The 12,031-nt window shown below is 38.6% G+C and overlaps 1 protein-coding gene and 1 long non-coding RNA gene across 9 annotated transcripts in view; one reads left to right on the top strand and one right to left on the bottom strand.

Moving 5' to 3' along the window:
- Positions 1-5,528: 5,528 nt before the first annotated feature.
- Positions 5,529-11,909, bottom strand: RFXAP (regulatory factor X associated protein). The gene is made up of 3 exons (XM_019736615.3): positions 11,132-11,909; positions 8,807-8,914; positions 5,529-6,990 (listed from the first exon to the last, which is right to left on the bottom strand). The coding sequence occupies exons 1-3, from the start codon at positions 11,612-11,614 to the stop codon at positions 6,880-6,882; spliced, it is 702 nt and encodes a 233-aa protein (XP_019592174.1). The 5' UTR covers positions 11,615-11,909; the 3' UTR covers positions 5,529-6,879.
- Positions 11,910-11,911: 2 nt separating this feature from the next.
- Positions 11,912-12,031, top strand: part of LOC148755078 (uncharacterized) — a 129,625-nt gene continuing 129,505 nt past the window's right edge. For all 8 annotated transcript variants that reach the window (XR_016019402.1, XR_016019398.1, XR_016019401.1 and 5 more), the window contains exon 1: positions 11,912-12,028. This is a non-coding gene — a long non-coding RNA (uncharacterized LOC148755078). The remainder of the gene's footprint in view (positions 12,029-12,031) is intronic.

Raw genomic sequence — 12,031 nt, 5'->3', positions numbered from 1 at the left:
ATTGCATAGAAAAAGGGAACCTAATGAAAAAATAGACAAAAGGCAATTCACAGAAGAGCAATCTAAATAACCAACAAGCATATAAAAAGGTGCTCAGATTTACCAGTACTCGGGGAAATGCTAATAAATATAACAACTAGCAGTATATATCTATTAAAAAGTCAAAAGTTAAAAAAAACAAAAACAAAAAAAACTCCTATCGCTGGCAAACATATGAGGAAAAGAAATTCTCCATTGCTGCTGGTGGACATGTGAAGTGGTACAGCTTTTTGAGGAAAGGAACATAGCGATACCTATTTTAAAAAGGAAGCCTGTATCTATATATCTGCCTCCACCCAGCGAGTCCCATTTCTGAGAATCTAGCCGAAGGCCACAGAACTACCAGTTCACACTGGTACATAAAGACACATTACAAGGCTGTTTGCCATAGTGTTGTTCATAGTGGCAGAGACCTGGACACCAAGGGAATCCCTGCCAACTGTGGAATGTTTGACTGTGATGGTCCATTCACACCGTGACTCTGCAGCCATCTAAAGGAATGAATCAGAGCTACACAAGTGACTCACGGGGCTTCTACACAGCACTGATGCGTAAGAAAGCAATACACTGACATGTGGTATAACATGCTCACAAGTAACAATGACAGTTGCAAAATGTGTATATGTGTTTATATAAAATTACATGAACATGGAAAAAATAAGGAAGAATGCATGCTGGATAGCTGACATAGGTTACCTAGAAGTTAGGCAGTGCATGGAAGACATATGGTGGGAGAACCGAAACAAAGAATAAAAGGGGGAACTAACCTAAACAAACACCCCTCAGTAGATATGAGGTCGGACAGTTAAGTTCACAAACTTGTTGCAATGATGTTCCTAACTTTTTTTGATACCAGAGGGATTATTCATTATGAATTTGTACCAACTGGACAAACAGTTAACCAAGTTTACTATTTGGAAGTGCTGAAAAGGCTGCGTGAAAAAGTTAGACAACCTGAACTTTTCTCCAACAATTCATGGCTCTTGCATCATGACAATGCACCAGCTCACAGGGCACTGTCTGTGACGGAGTTTTTAGCCAGTAAACAAATAACTGGATTGGAACACCCTCCCAACTCACCTGATCTAGCCCCTAATGACTTCTTTCTTTACCAAAAGATAAAGGAAATATTGAAAGGAAGGCATTTTGATGACATCAGGACATCAAGGGTAATATGATGACTGCTCTGATGGCCATGCCAGAAAGAGTTCCAAAATTGCTTTGAAGGGTGGACTAGGCACTGGTGTCGGTGCATAGCTTCCCAAGGGGAGTACTTGGAAGGTGACCGTAGTGATATTCAGCAATGAGGTTTGGAGCACTTTTCCTAGGTTGAGTTCGCTAACTTAATTGTCTGATATTGTATCGTTATATAAAATTATATACATGTGTGCATGAAGAAAGTTGAAAAAATTAGCATTTACTGAAGTGCCTACTGTGCTCAGAACTATATGCTTAAAGGTGTCAGCTTCCACTTCAGCAGCAACATCCTACTGTGGCAAAAGCATCATTTATGGAGACAGAAGATTTAGGTTCAAATCTTGGCTCTGCCTCTAACAGCAACACCTGTTTTATAAATCACTTCTCTGAGTTTCTTTCCTCATCCAGAAACAGGGACACTAATACTTGCCTGGCCGTGTTTTGAGGTTCAAATGAATGAGTACATAGGAAAATGCTTTCTAAAGGAACATAATTACGGTTGGTTTAAATAAACTTTTGTATTTTAAAACACTCCAAACCTCAAGGCTTAATACACAAAGGATTTCTTCTTACGGCCCAATGATGCTGTGGCCATAGTCAAATGAAAGCTCACGTTCAAAGTGCACTGGCCTTACCATGATCACTCACAGGGACCAGCTTACAACCGTGTACGGGAAGTAACAGCAATCAGAGGCCTGGATTCAAGGCCAGTAGCTGTGCCATCCTGAGCAAACGACTTCACCTCTGCGCGCTGCCTCCCTCTGTTCCTATCAAATAGTAAGTGTGGTGTGAACTCGTACACTATGGGATTGTTGTGAAGACCAAGTATGTGTGTATGCAGAACTGTTTTGAAAGTTATAAAGTGCTAGAAAATTGGTATCATTTTGTCATGTTGTCTTTAGATTACACTTTCTTCACACACCTCCAGTAGAGAAGTAAATATTTTGGGCCTCAGAATAGGTGATAAGAAACTCCAGAAAGGAATCGCACTGTAAGTTAAGTGCTACGTATATGGAAATAAAGATTCATTAGTAAAAACATATTTCTTCCCATAAACTGAAATAGAAAGCAAAGGAAAAAGCATAAACTATCTACTCTTCTCAATTTGTAACAAGATTTCAATTTGTAGTAAGGAAAACATTTTTGAAAAGGTCATATATGCATGGTAAAAATTCAACCAGTACAAAGAATTATTTTGATAAAAGATGGTCTCCCAACCACTGAGCTCCCCGTGTTCCTAACCCATGCGACCAGTGCCCCAATTTTCCTTTTTGGAAGCAACTTTCAATTTAGTATACAAGCATGTATGCATGTACTTTATATATAATTTTTGATAACATTAGTTATGATCCTTTGTATTTGCCTATTTATAAGTAAGTCTTGAACTATAGTCCACTTATAATTTTTGGCCAATAATGCCTTTGATGGATACTTCATTTGAGGGCCACCTGGTTGTCTCCTTTTTCTTCAGGGTAGTTTGGATTAACTACTCCTGAGGCAAAACATCTTGTAAATAGTTTTCTTTCTTTCCTTTTCCATTTTTTATCACTTTTTAGCAAGTTTTTGCAATACTCTAGAGCTGCTGGTTGATAAGCTGAAGCAAAATCTCTGGGTTTCTCCCTGAAGTGAGCCATTCCAGAGTGATTTTTTCTGTCATTAAATCCAACAGGCTTGTTTATTTACTCCCTCCAAATCACACTCATAAGTGTAAGCCTCGGAATAGTTTTATAACTGAGAATTTCAAAGAGTTTGATTTACATGCTGTTGTAGAGTTTAATAAAGATTGGGGCAGTCGCTAATTCATTGTAATGAGAACCATTAGTTTTCTAGCTCAAATATATCATGCTCTCTCATCCTCCCTACACTTGCTCTGTCTACAGTGCCTTCAAAAGCTCCATGCCATTAGCCTCATTTCTTTTCTACTAGAACTCCATCTTCTCTTACTGAAAGTACTCTCTCAAATGCATCCTAACTTCCTCATTCTCTTCTGCCACTAATGAATCTGAGATCAAGCTTGCAATCTACCTTTTCTACTACTATGGCTGGTTGAGCCCTGTGAAATAGTGTCACATAACTGCAGCTTGTCATTATAGAGTCCTGGTTTCCAGAAGGCCAGATCTTTAATGCCACTCGCCAATCCTTTTACCTATAGTATTATTTAGGAACAGGTTTCTCTGGATGTAACAGGGACATCATTGTAACTATGGCAGACACAAAATATTTCTCTCTCTCTCTCTCACACACACACACACACAAAGTAGTCCAAAAACAGGGGGTCCCAGGCTACGATGGTGGCTCTGCTCCCTGAGGCCATCCAAGCACACAGGATCCTTCTATCTCATCCCACTTTCCCCAGTGAACTACCTTCATTTGGCCTACAGATGATCTGCTGCTTTGACCTACTCCAAGCTGAAGGATGAAGGAAGAGGGGAAATAAGGTGTCTGTTCCCTTTTTCAGGGCATCAGCTGGAAGGTGCACACATCATTTCTGCTCACGTCCCATTGGTTACAACCTACTCTTGTGGCCACACCCAGCTGCAAGGGCAGCTGACAAATAATCCTACCTAAATTTTTAAAAAATTGAAATAAAAAATATATACTGAAAAGTGCAAAAATCAGAAATGTATAGCTTTCTGAATTTTCATTAACAGAACACACATTCAGAACAGCATCCAGTCCAAGAACAGTATTACAGAACCCCACAATCCTCCTTCTAGGCTCTACACCCTTCCAAGGGTGACCACTCCTCTGTGTTCTAACAACAAGTTTCACCTGCTTTTGTACTTTATCTAAATACAATCACCCACAAATCATTTGTCTCTGGATTCTCTGGCATGCTCTTATGTGAGAATCAGCTATACTCTTGTGCAGCTGTGTTCCCAACCAAAAATCCTATTACTATGAAAGAAGAGAAAAATGGTATTAGGGGACTATTAGCCAGTTACTAGCTACTAGTTATTTGTCTTATTGACTTTAGTGTATCTTCCTAATTGTTCCCTTTTTCTTGAAGCCTTTTATTATTGACTCCCCCACTCCGTATCAGCAGATAACTTGCTGGAAAATGGAATCTGAGAATTCCTTTCTGTTCTTATTACTATAAATACACAGCATCTATACTTACGATCCCTCCTTTCCTCTCACCTCACGTGAACTAGCACAGCATCACTTCTGCCATATTCTGTGAAAGCAGTCACAGGGCCTGCCCAGATTCAAGGGGATAGAAAACAAAATCCAGTTCTTAATTGGCCACATTGCCTAAGAGCATGTGGGGTGTGAGACTCTTTTGTGGCCATCTTTGGAAAGTGCAGTCTACCACACCTAGTTTGAAAGCATTTCGACAGCTATTTAATACAAAAAGTATCATATACAGAGCTATGAGAAATTATAATAAATTGTGGTTTTAAGCCACTAAATTTTGGGATGAATTATTATGCAGCAGTAACTGTTAAGCTAGGTGTACCGGTTACCTACTGTCTCAAGAATGCCACGTAACAAACCACCCCAAAACTCTGGCTTACAATCATGAGCACCTAATATTGCTCACAAGTCCACCAGTCAGCTGGGTGGTTCTGCCAATCTGGCTAGGCCTGGATGATGCCAGTTGGGATCAAATTGTATTTACATACAGTCAGCTGGCAGGCTGGCTGGGGGATAGCTAGTCTATCTTGGCTTCATTCACATGTCTGGCTGTTTACTGGGTACTGGCTGGTGCAACAGAGGTGACTGGGCCACATCCAACAGGCTAGGCTGGGCTGGGCTTGTTACCATGGTGGCAGGGTGGAGTTCTAAAAGAACAAGTTGGAAGTGTTCAAAACCTTTGGAAGTCTACCCAGAACCTGCATATTATTTCCTCTGTATTCTATTGGCCAAAATAAGTCACATGGTCGTCCTCCAGATATAAGAGGTAGGTAAATAAATTCAACCTCTTGGTGGGAGGAACGACAAAGACACATTGCAAAAGTCATGAATACATAGAGGGATAAAAAATTGGGGACATACTGCAATAAATTTACCCCAAATAAATAAAACCTTATTGTTTTATTGATGTATAAAAATTCAATCTCTTTTAATTCAGCTCTCACTGGCCTATTACTTTCCCTCCTTTCCTATTCCTCCCCTTCCATTTGAAGAAGCACAGTTGATATTTTTTGCCATAAAAGTTAATTTACACTTTAGGGATTCATAAAGCTCCTAACACCGTAAGAGAACAAATAACAGTTAATAACAAATGTAAATGAATTCCTCTGCATCCAGTGTGAAGCAACTACAGAATAGAATAAATAACCAAACAATTCAAAGGTCAACAACTTGACTTTAATGAATAATTTTGGTAAATGCATTTTTGCACACATCTGAAGGTATAAATGTATTTACATAATAATACACATCTGTATAAAATACACATAAAAATGAACAAAAAGATTCTCTTAAGTACTTCTTAGGAACAGCTGTGACTAAGTTTAACTCGACATGTGTTTCAGAGCTTAAATACCAAGAAACTAACAAATTTTTGCAGTTAAATTTGTGACACATACATTTATTATCCTAACATTGGAAATACTTTGATTTGTTACTTTTATTGGTAGGCTTGACTCTTAAAAGTTTTCCTAGGAGAAAATAAAAGACAAAAATATCCATTAAGATTATCCATTATTCTTTGAACATTACTTAGGAATATCATCATCTTAAAATAGCTCAATTTTGACAAACTGTTGGAGTGATAGTCTTACATTTGGGATCTCTTTTTGAAGAAGAAATGAATATTAAAAAAATAATTTTGTCCTGGCAGTGGTGGGATGAGATACACTGTACTGTTCACAAATTCAACACACAAGAGTGTCTGCTTTCAAAGCGATCAACACTAACGGGTAACATGAAGCAGAGAAGCCAACTTTAGGAGATGCATTCATCCCGGTGTACCTAGTTAATCCCTTTCTCAGATTTTACCAGCACATCTCTGAAGAGATGCACACCCTCATTTCACAGATATTTAGCAATTTACCTTTCCCTATAGATATAAAGTATGCTTACCTCTTCGACAGCTCCAGTCTTAACTGCAAGGAAAGGTTATTAGGAGAACCCAATTCTAAGGGTCCCAACTACATTTTACTGAAGTAGCTATCAGTGTTTCTTAAGAGGAATGTTACTGACATTGTAAGATAATTCTTAGTTGTGTGGGACCATTCCAGAAACTGCAGAAATTTAGTGTTCCTGGCCATTCAGTAAAAGCCAGCAGTTTTCATGGTCACGGTGACAACCAAAAAACATACATTTCCAACTATCCCAACATGAGAACCACTGCGCTACATGATCCAAGATTAATATCTATGAACTTCGTGACTTCCACAGAAAGTAACTGCTTCATTACCTTCAGTAACAATGACTGAAGAACACTTTGTTTAAAATACATTGTAATTAAATGATATTTTGGAAAGATAAGCTGATTTCTTCAAATTCGTGATCTGAAAGGACCAGACGCACAAAGTGCAATACTTACGTATTTATCCCCAAATGCACACATACATTTACAGAAAAATGTTTATGTTCTACTGGCATATCTTGGCCCACTTATCTTTAGTATAAAAATATGTTCATTTACTACAATAAAATAAAAAACCATGTAGTTCTTCTTAATAAATTCCCTCAAACTGATGTTCCTGGAAACTGCTGCTGTCTTTGCTCCAAAACTTGCTGATTTAATAGTTGTTGTTGTTTCTGTAAAAACTGCACCACTTCCGGACTTCTTAGCAATGACTTAAAAAGAAAAAAAAAACCACAAATGTATTTATTAATAGCATTATTCTTAGGGGATTAGATTGTACTCATGCTATGAAATTACTCTGAAGTGTCCCTAACACAAGACACAGTATGCTTAGAAAACAAAACATGTCTAAACTGAATTTAAATCTGATGCACTGCGATTAAGTTGTTAACTAATAAAATTGGATGCCATACATCAGTATACTAGAACACCAAAATAATGGGTGAAATCTGATCATCCCGGTGACTTTGAACACAAAGGAAATGCTTTATGCTATATGCCAGTATACATACTCTCTATGAAACATAAGAGCAAACAGCCAAGAATAGCAATGGCCCAGGATTACAGAAAGATAAAAAAGGAAATGAAAATAGCAGTTAAATGGCACTTTGAGAATACATTTAAGACTAGTACTAGAACTCAAGTTTTTCTCATTAGCCTACTAAGTCTTTCTGAAGAAATTAAAAATTGTGTGTGTGTGTGTGTGTGTGTACATAGGTACTTTACCAAAATTTCAGAAAAGAATACAACTGCTTTAAAATCACCAATGCCTTTTTTGTACACGTATCATTTTTAAATATAGTTGTAATTATATAACAAATGTAATAGACTATGGGTAATATGTTTTCTGTTACAATAATATACATATAAAAATTGATGAAGAAAAAAACTGGCTCCAAGAAATTTAAAAAGATAAACTGGATAAAATGGAAATACTGTCATTAAATACTGATTTTAAAGTTTAACATTATATAATAGCATAGTATATTTTCTAGCTATTTAATAGTTTTGTTTAAAACTTATTTATAAAAATTGCCCAACATTCTATTAAGTCATCTTAACTGTTATGAAAATTGTTTCTTCAGCAATTTATTTTATATAACAAAAATAAAAACCATATTAACCATCGTTCTTTTAAATTTGTTACAAATATTTTTCCTATATGCTATTATTTTTTTAATCCTATATGTTATTTTGAAGTATGCATTTTTATTTTTACCATTTTTGACTTTAAGATTCATTTTTATGTAGTCAAATTTACGATATTTTCTTTGAAATTCTGTCTATTACTCTTATTTATTTTTTTAATTTTTATTTTTTAATTACAGTTGACATTCTATATTATATTAGTTTCAGATATACAGTATAGTAGTTAGATCCTTATATAATTCACGAAGTGATTCCCTTATAAGTCTAGTACCCACCTGGCACCATACATAGTTGTTACAATATTATGGACTATATTCCTTATGCTGTACTTTATATCCCCATGACTAATTTGTACTTTTTGTCTATTTTTTTAAATTACAAATTTCTCATTCCAGATTTTTTAGATAAAATCCTAAGTCTATTTTTTTAATTTTAAAAATCTTTACCAGTAATTTATTTTGATGTATAGGGTGGCATAACAAGCTAAATTTTTTTTGTCCTCAAATTATTACCCAATTATTCTAGTATTTACTAAAATAGTCTTCCTTTCCTGAGTTCTGATATCAAATTTATAATAGAGATCCTTATTCAATACTGGTCTAATTATACCTCAATACCATTAAAGCATTATTTCACAAACCCCAAAATTCAGTACAATGAGAGTCTGTTTTAAAAATCTCATCTTGCTCAGACACAGTGAAGATACAGTATTAAAAGTGTTCCTGCTCATATAGTCTCGGGAGAGCATTAGGAGATTCCAGAGAGTATTGGCAGAGGCACAATTCAATTCTGATGGCCAGTTTAACAAAAAAACTAAATAGTTCCATTTAAACAAACAACTTTTGTTAATAGATTTGTAACTACTTTTCAGATACTTACCAGTCTTTTTTGGTTTAACACTTGTTCTAAAAGAGTAGGTTTTGCAGGACGATCGCCAAAAGATCCAGTTCTTTGTTTTACAATGGAGAGTATGTTATCTGCACTTTCCTGGGATAAATAAAAATGCAAATAGGATTAAGAGTTAACATAACACAATAATCCATCACTATAACCATTTCAGTGATGTAATGAACAGGTCTTTGCTTCTCTTTCTTCTTGTCCAGTCCATATGGGGCTTTGGGAAAGTCCCTCATTAAGCCATAGGCAAAGTGTTGAGTTAATTTTATGTGACACTCTTCCCTCTCCCTCCAGGATTTCCAACCTAGGATCTTCAGTTTCTTGCAGAGTCTTAAAATCAGTAGTGAGGCAGAGGTGATGGTGGTGGGGAGCAAACACGGTATGCAAAATTAAATACCTACATATGTGCATTTTTCTGGGAAAAAGGTTCGTTGGGTTTCATAAAACTCTCAAAGGAGTCCTTTTACGCTAAACGGATTAAGACTCAATGGGATAATAAGGAATGAGAAGTCACTCAGAACCTAATCAGTGTGAACTAAATGTGACATGTTGGTGACTGCAGATGTTAGAAATATTTAGAGCATTACATTTGTAGACAATTACGAAGTCTAAAATTTGAGCAATGAGGCACCTGTTCAAATCCAGCTGAAAACTAAGAAATTTAGACTTTCAAAATACATGCTAGGTAGGACAGCTTTCAGGTTTAAAAATTACCGTATTTAGCAGTGTATTATGCGCACCTTTTTGCCCAAATTTGTGAGGGAAAAATAAGGATGTGCATTATGCATTGGTTGTACTAATTCTGTATCTATTAGGTTGGTGCAAAAGTAATTGCGGTTTAAAAGGTTAAAAATAATTGCAAAAACCGCAATTACTTTTGCACCAACCTAATATATAAATTTTTTAATTCTTTTACTTATGATTATGAGTGAAAAGTGTAGGCCCAGAAATCAATAATGATATCCATATGCAAAATAATACCCTGGGATACAATAATCTGTTTTGTTGAACTTACAACGAACTTGCTAAGACGAAGAGTTCTTGGCCTTCTACGATGTGTAAATATCAAATTTGTTACCAGTACATAAAATTTCTTGTACCTTGTACCTGTTCTTGTGTTTTGTAATTATTTGTTATATAAAATTTCTTGTACTATAATGTTTAAAAAATGCTAAAATTCCTTTATAATACAAAAAAGAAGTACCTAAATGTAAACAAAATTTGAATTAAAAAACTAAAACGAAAGTCTTTTTTCCCTGAAAGTTTGGGCTAAAAACGTGGGTGCGCATTATGCACAGGAGCGCATTATAAACAATGTTTAAAAAACGATGAACATGGCAAAATATGGTATTTTCTGGATCACTTTGAACAAAATTCAATTTTTCTCTGCACTGAAAGATTATAGCTTTTATTAAAAGGAGAGAAACACACAAGATGAAACATCTGCTTATCAAACACCATTAATAACGACAATAATGGCTAAGGCTTATTATTGACTTTCATTATCTGCTGGACATTGTGTGAACACTTAATATGGAATACTTCACATATTCACAGTAACATTATGAATGGGTATTTTAATATCCATTTTACAGATAAAGAAGCTGAAGCTTAAAGAGTTAAATAACCTGTTCAAGGCCACACAGCCAACAAATGATAGAATGGAAATTTGCAGTCAGAAGTCTACTGCAGAGTACTGGCTTCAACACAGTTCAAATCAAACAATCTAAAAGTCTTCTGAGGCTTACACCCCATTATTATTCAGTTCTTTCACAAAAGGGTACTGAGAATAGGGTACTAAGAATAGGGATACTGAGAACAAGGTATTGAGTACAGGAGTACCGAGAACAGGGGACTAAGCATGGGTTTACTGAGAATAGGGTTCTACACACAGGGTATTAAGTATAAGGGTACTGGGAACTGGGTACTAAGAACTGGGATACTCAAAACAGGATACTGAAATAGGGTAGTGAAAACAGAGACTACCATCTCCAAAGTACTAATTTCATCTAGGTTCCTAAGTCTTTTTACCTGCTCCTTTTGAAGTGACACCTCTGACCTGTAACATCATTTTCACTGAAATTTATTCATCTCTCACGAGGGTGCAACAGAACTGTTAAGGCTTTGCACACGTTTGTATAAACTTTAATTTAGGACAAGCACGCACTAACTCTCAGCCTCCAGTCCAGCCACAGCAACCTGGCCCATCTGGCGGCCGGTGGGCAGGGACTGGAAATGCTGTTGGAACAAGAGTGGGGTTTCTTCTTCCACCTCTCACTCCCCAAGACCCCAGCTAAGGTCTGATACCTCCAGTTTGACGTTTCCCACGCTGCCAGCCGGAGCGGTCCCGCCGCAGTTCAGAGCCTGATCGCTTTTCTTCTTTTTGTACTTGTCTTTGTACATCTTATTGCGGTGCTTCTTGCACATCCACGGCTTGCGCTGCTTGGCCACCTGGCTCGTGGTTTCGCTGCAGCCCTCGTAGGTGCAGGTCTTGCTCATGGCGCCCCCACCGCTGCCCCGTCTCCGGGCTCCCCCGCTGCTGCCCTCGCCCCCGGAATGGGTCTCTTCGTCCTCCAAGTCCTCCAAACTAGCTGTGCTCTCGCCTCCCCCCGGGGGGTCCGAGGTGTCCAGCAGGTCGGCCTCGTCCTCCCCCACCTCCTCCTCGCCATCGCCCGCCACTTCACACAGGTATCTAACCGGCTTGCCCGCTCCGGCGCTGCAGCCCAGGGCCGGCGCTTGCCTCAGGACGCCGTCGGCAGCAGCCTCGTCCTGCCCCCCACAGGGGTGCATCACCAGCAGGGTGAACTGCGAGGCCGGGGCCGGGACGTGGGCTGGAGCCAGGGCTGGGCCCGGAGCAGCGGCCGGGGCCCCGGGGCAGAGCGCGCCGCTGGCGGCGCCCGGCCCCGCCCCCTCGACGACACCCTGCACCTCCGTGCTGCTGAGACCTGGCGGGGGTCCACGACCCCAGCTTTTCAGTATTCGCCAGGCTCAACGGAACTTCGCAAATCAATGATCCAAAACGCGCGAGAGGTAAAAGTGCCGGCTCCCTGAAAGCCCCGCGACTGCGCCTGCGCGGCCGCCACAGACTGCGCGGTAGCGTCTTTACGCCTAGTGCCTGTCAGGGAACCCGGCGTCTCCAAGGGGCGGGGCTGCGCGTCCCCCCGCGGGATTGACTGCGCAAGTGCGGGTCCTGTGACCTCTGAGGTA

Source organism: Rhinolophus sinicus, chromosome 16, assembly GCF_057876585.1.
Source record: "Rhinolophus sinicus isolate RSI-liver-muscle chromosome 16, RSI-T2T, whole genome shotgun sequence".
NCBI lineage: Eukaryota > Metazoa > Chordata > Mammalia > Chiroptera > Rhinolophidae > Rhinolophus > Rhinolophus sinicus.
The sequence above is the reverse complement of the archived record's forward strand: the minus strand, read 5'-3'. Positions and strand labels throughout refer to the sequence as shown.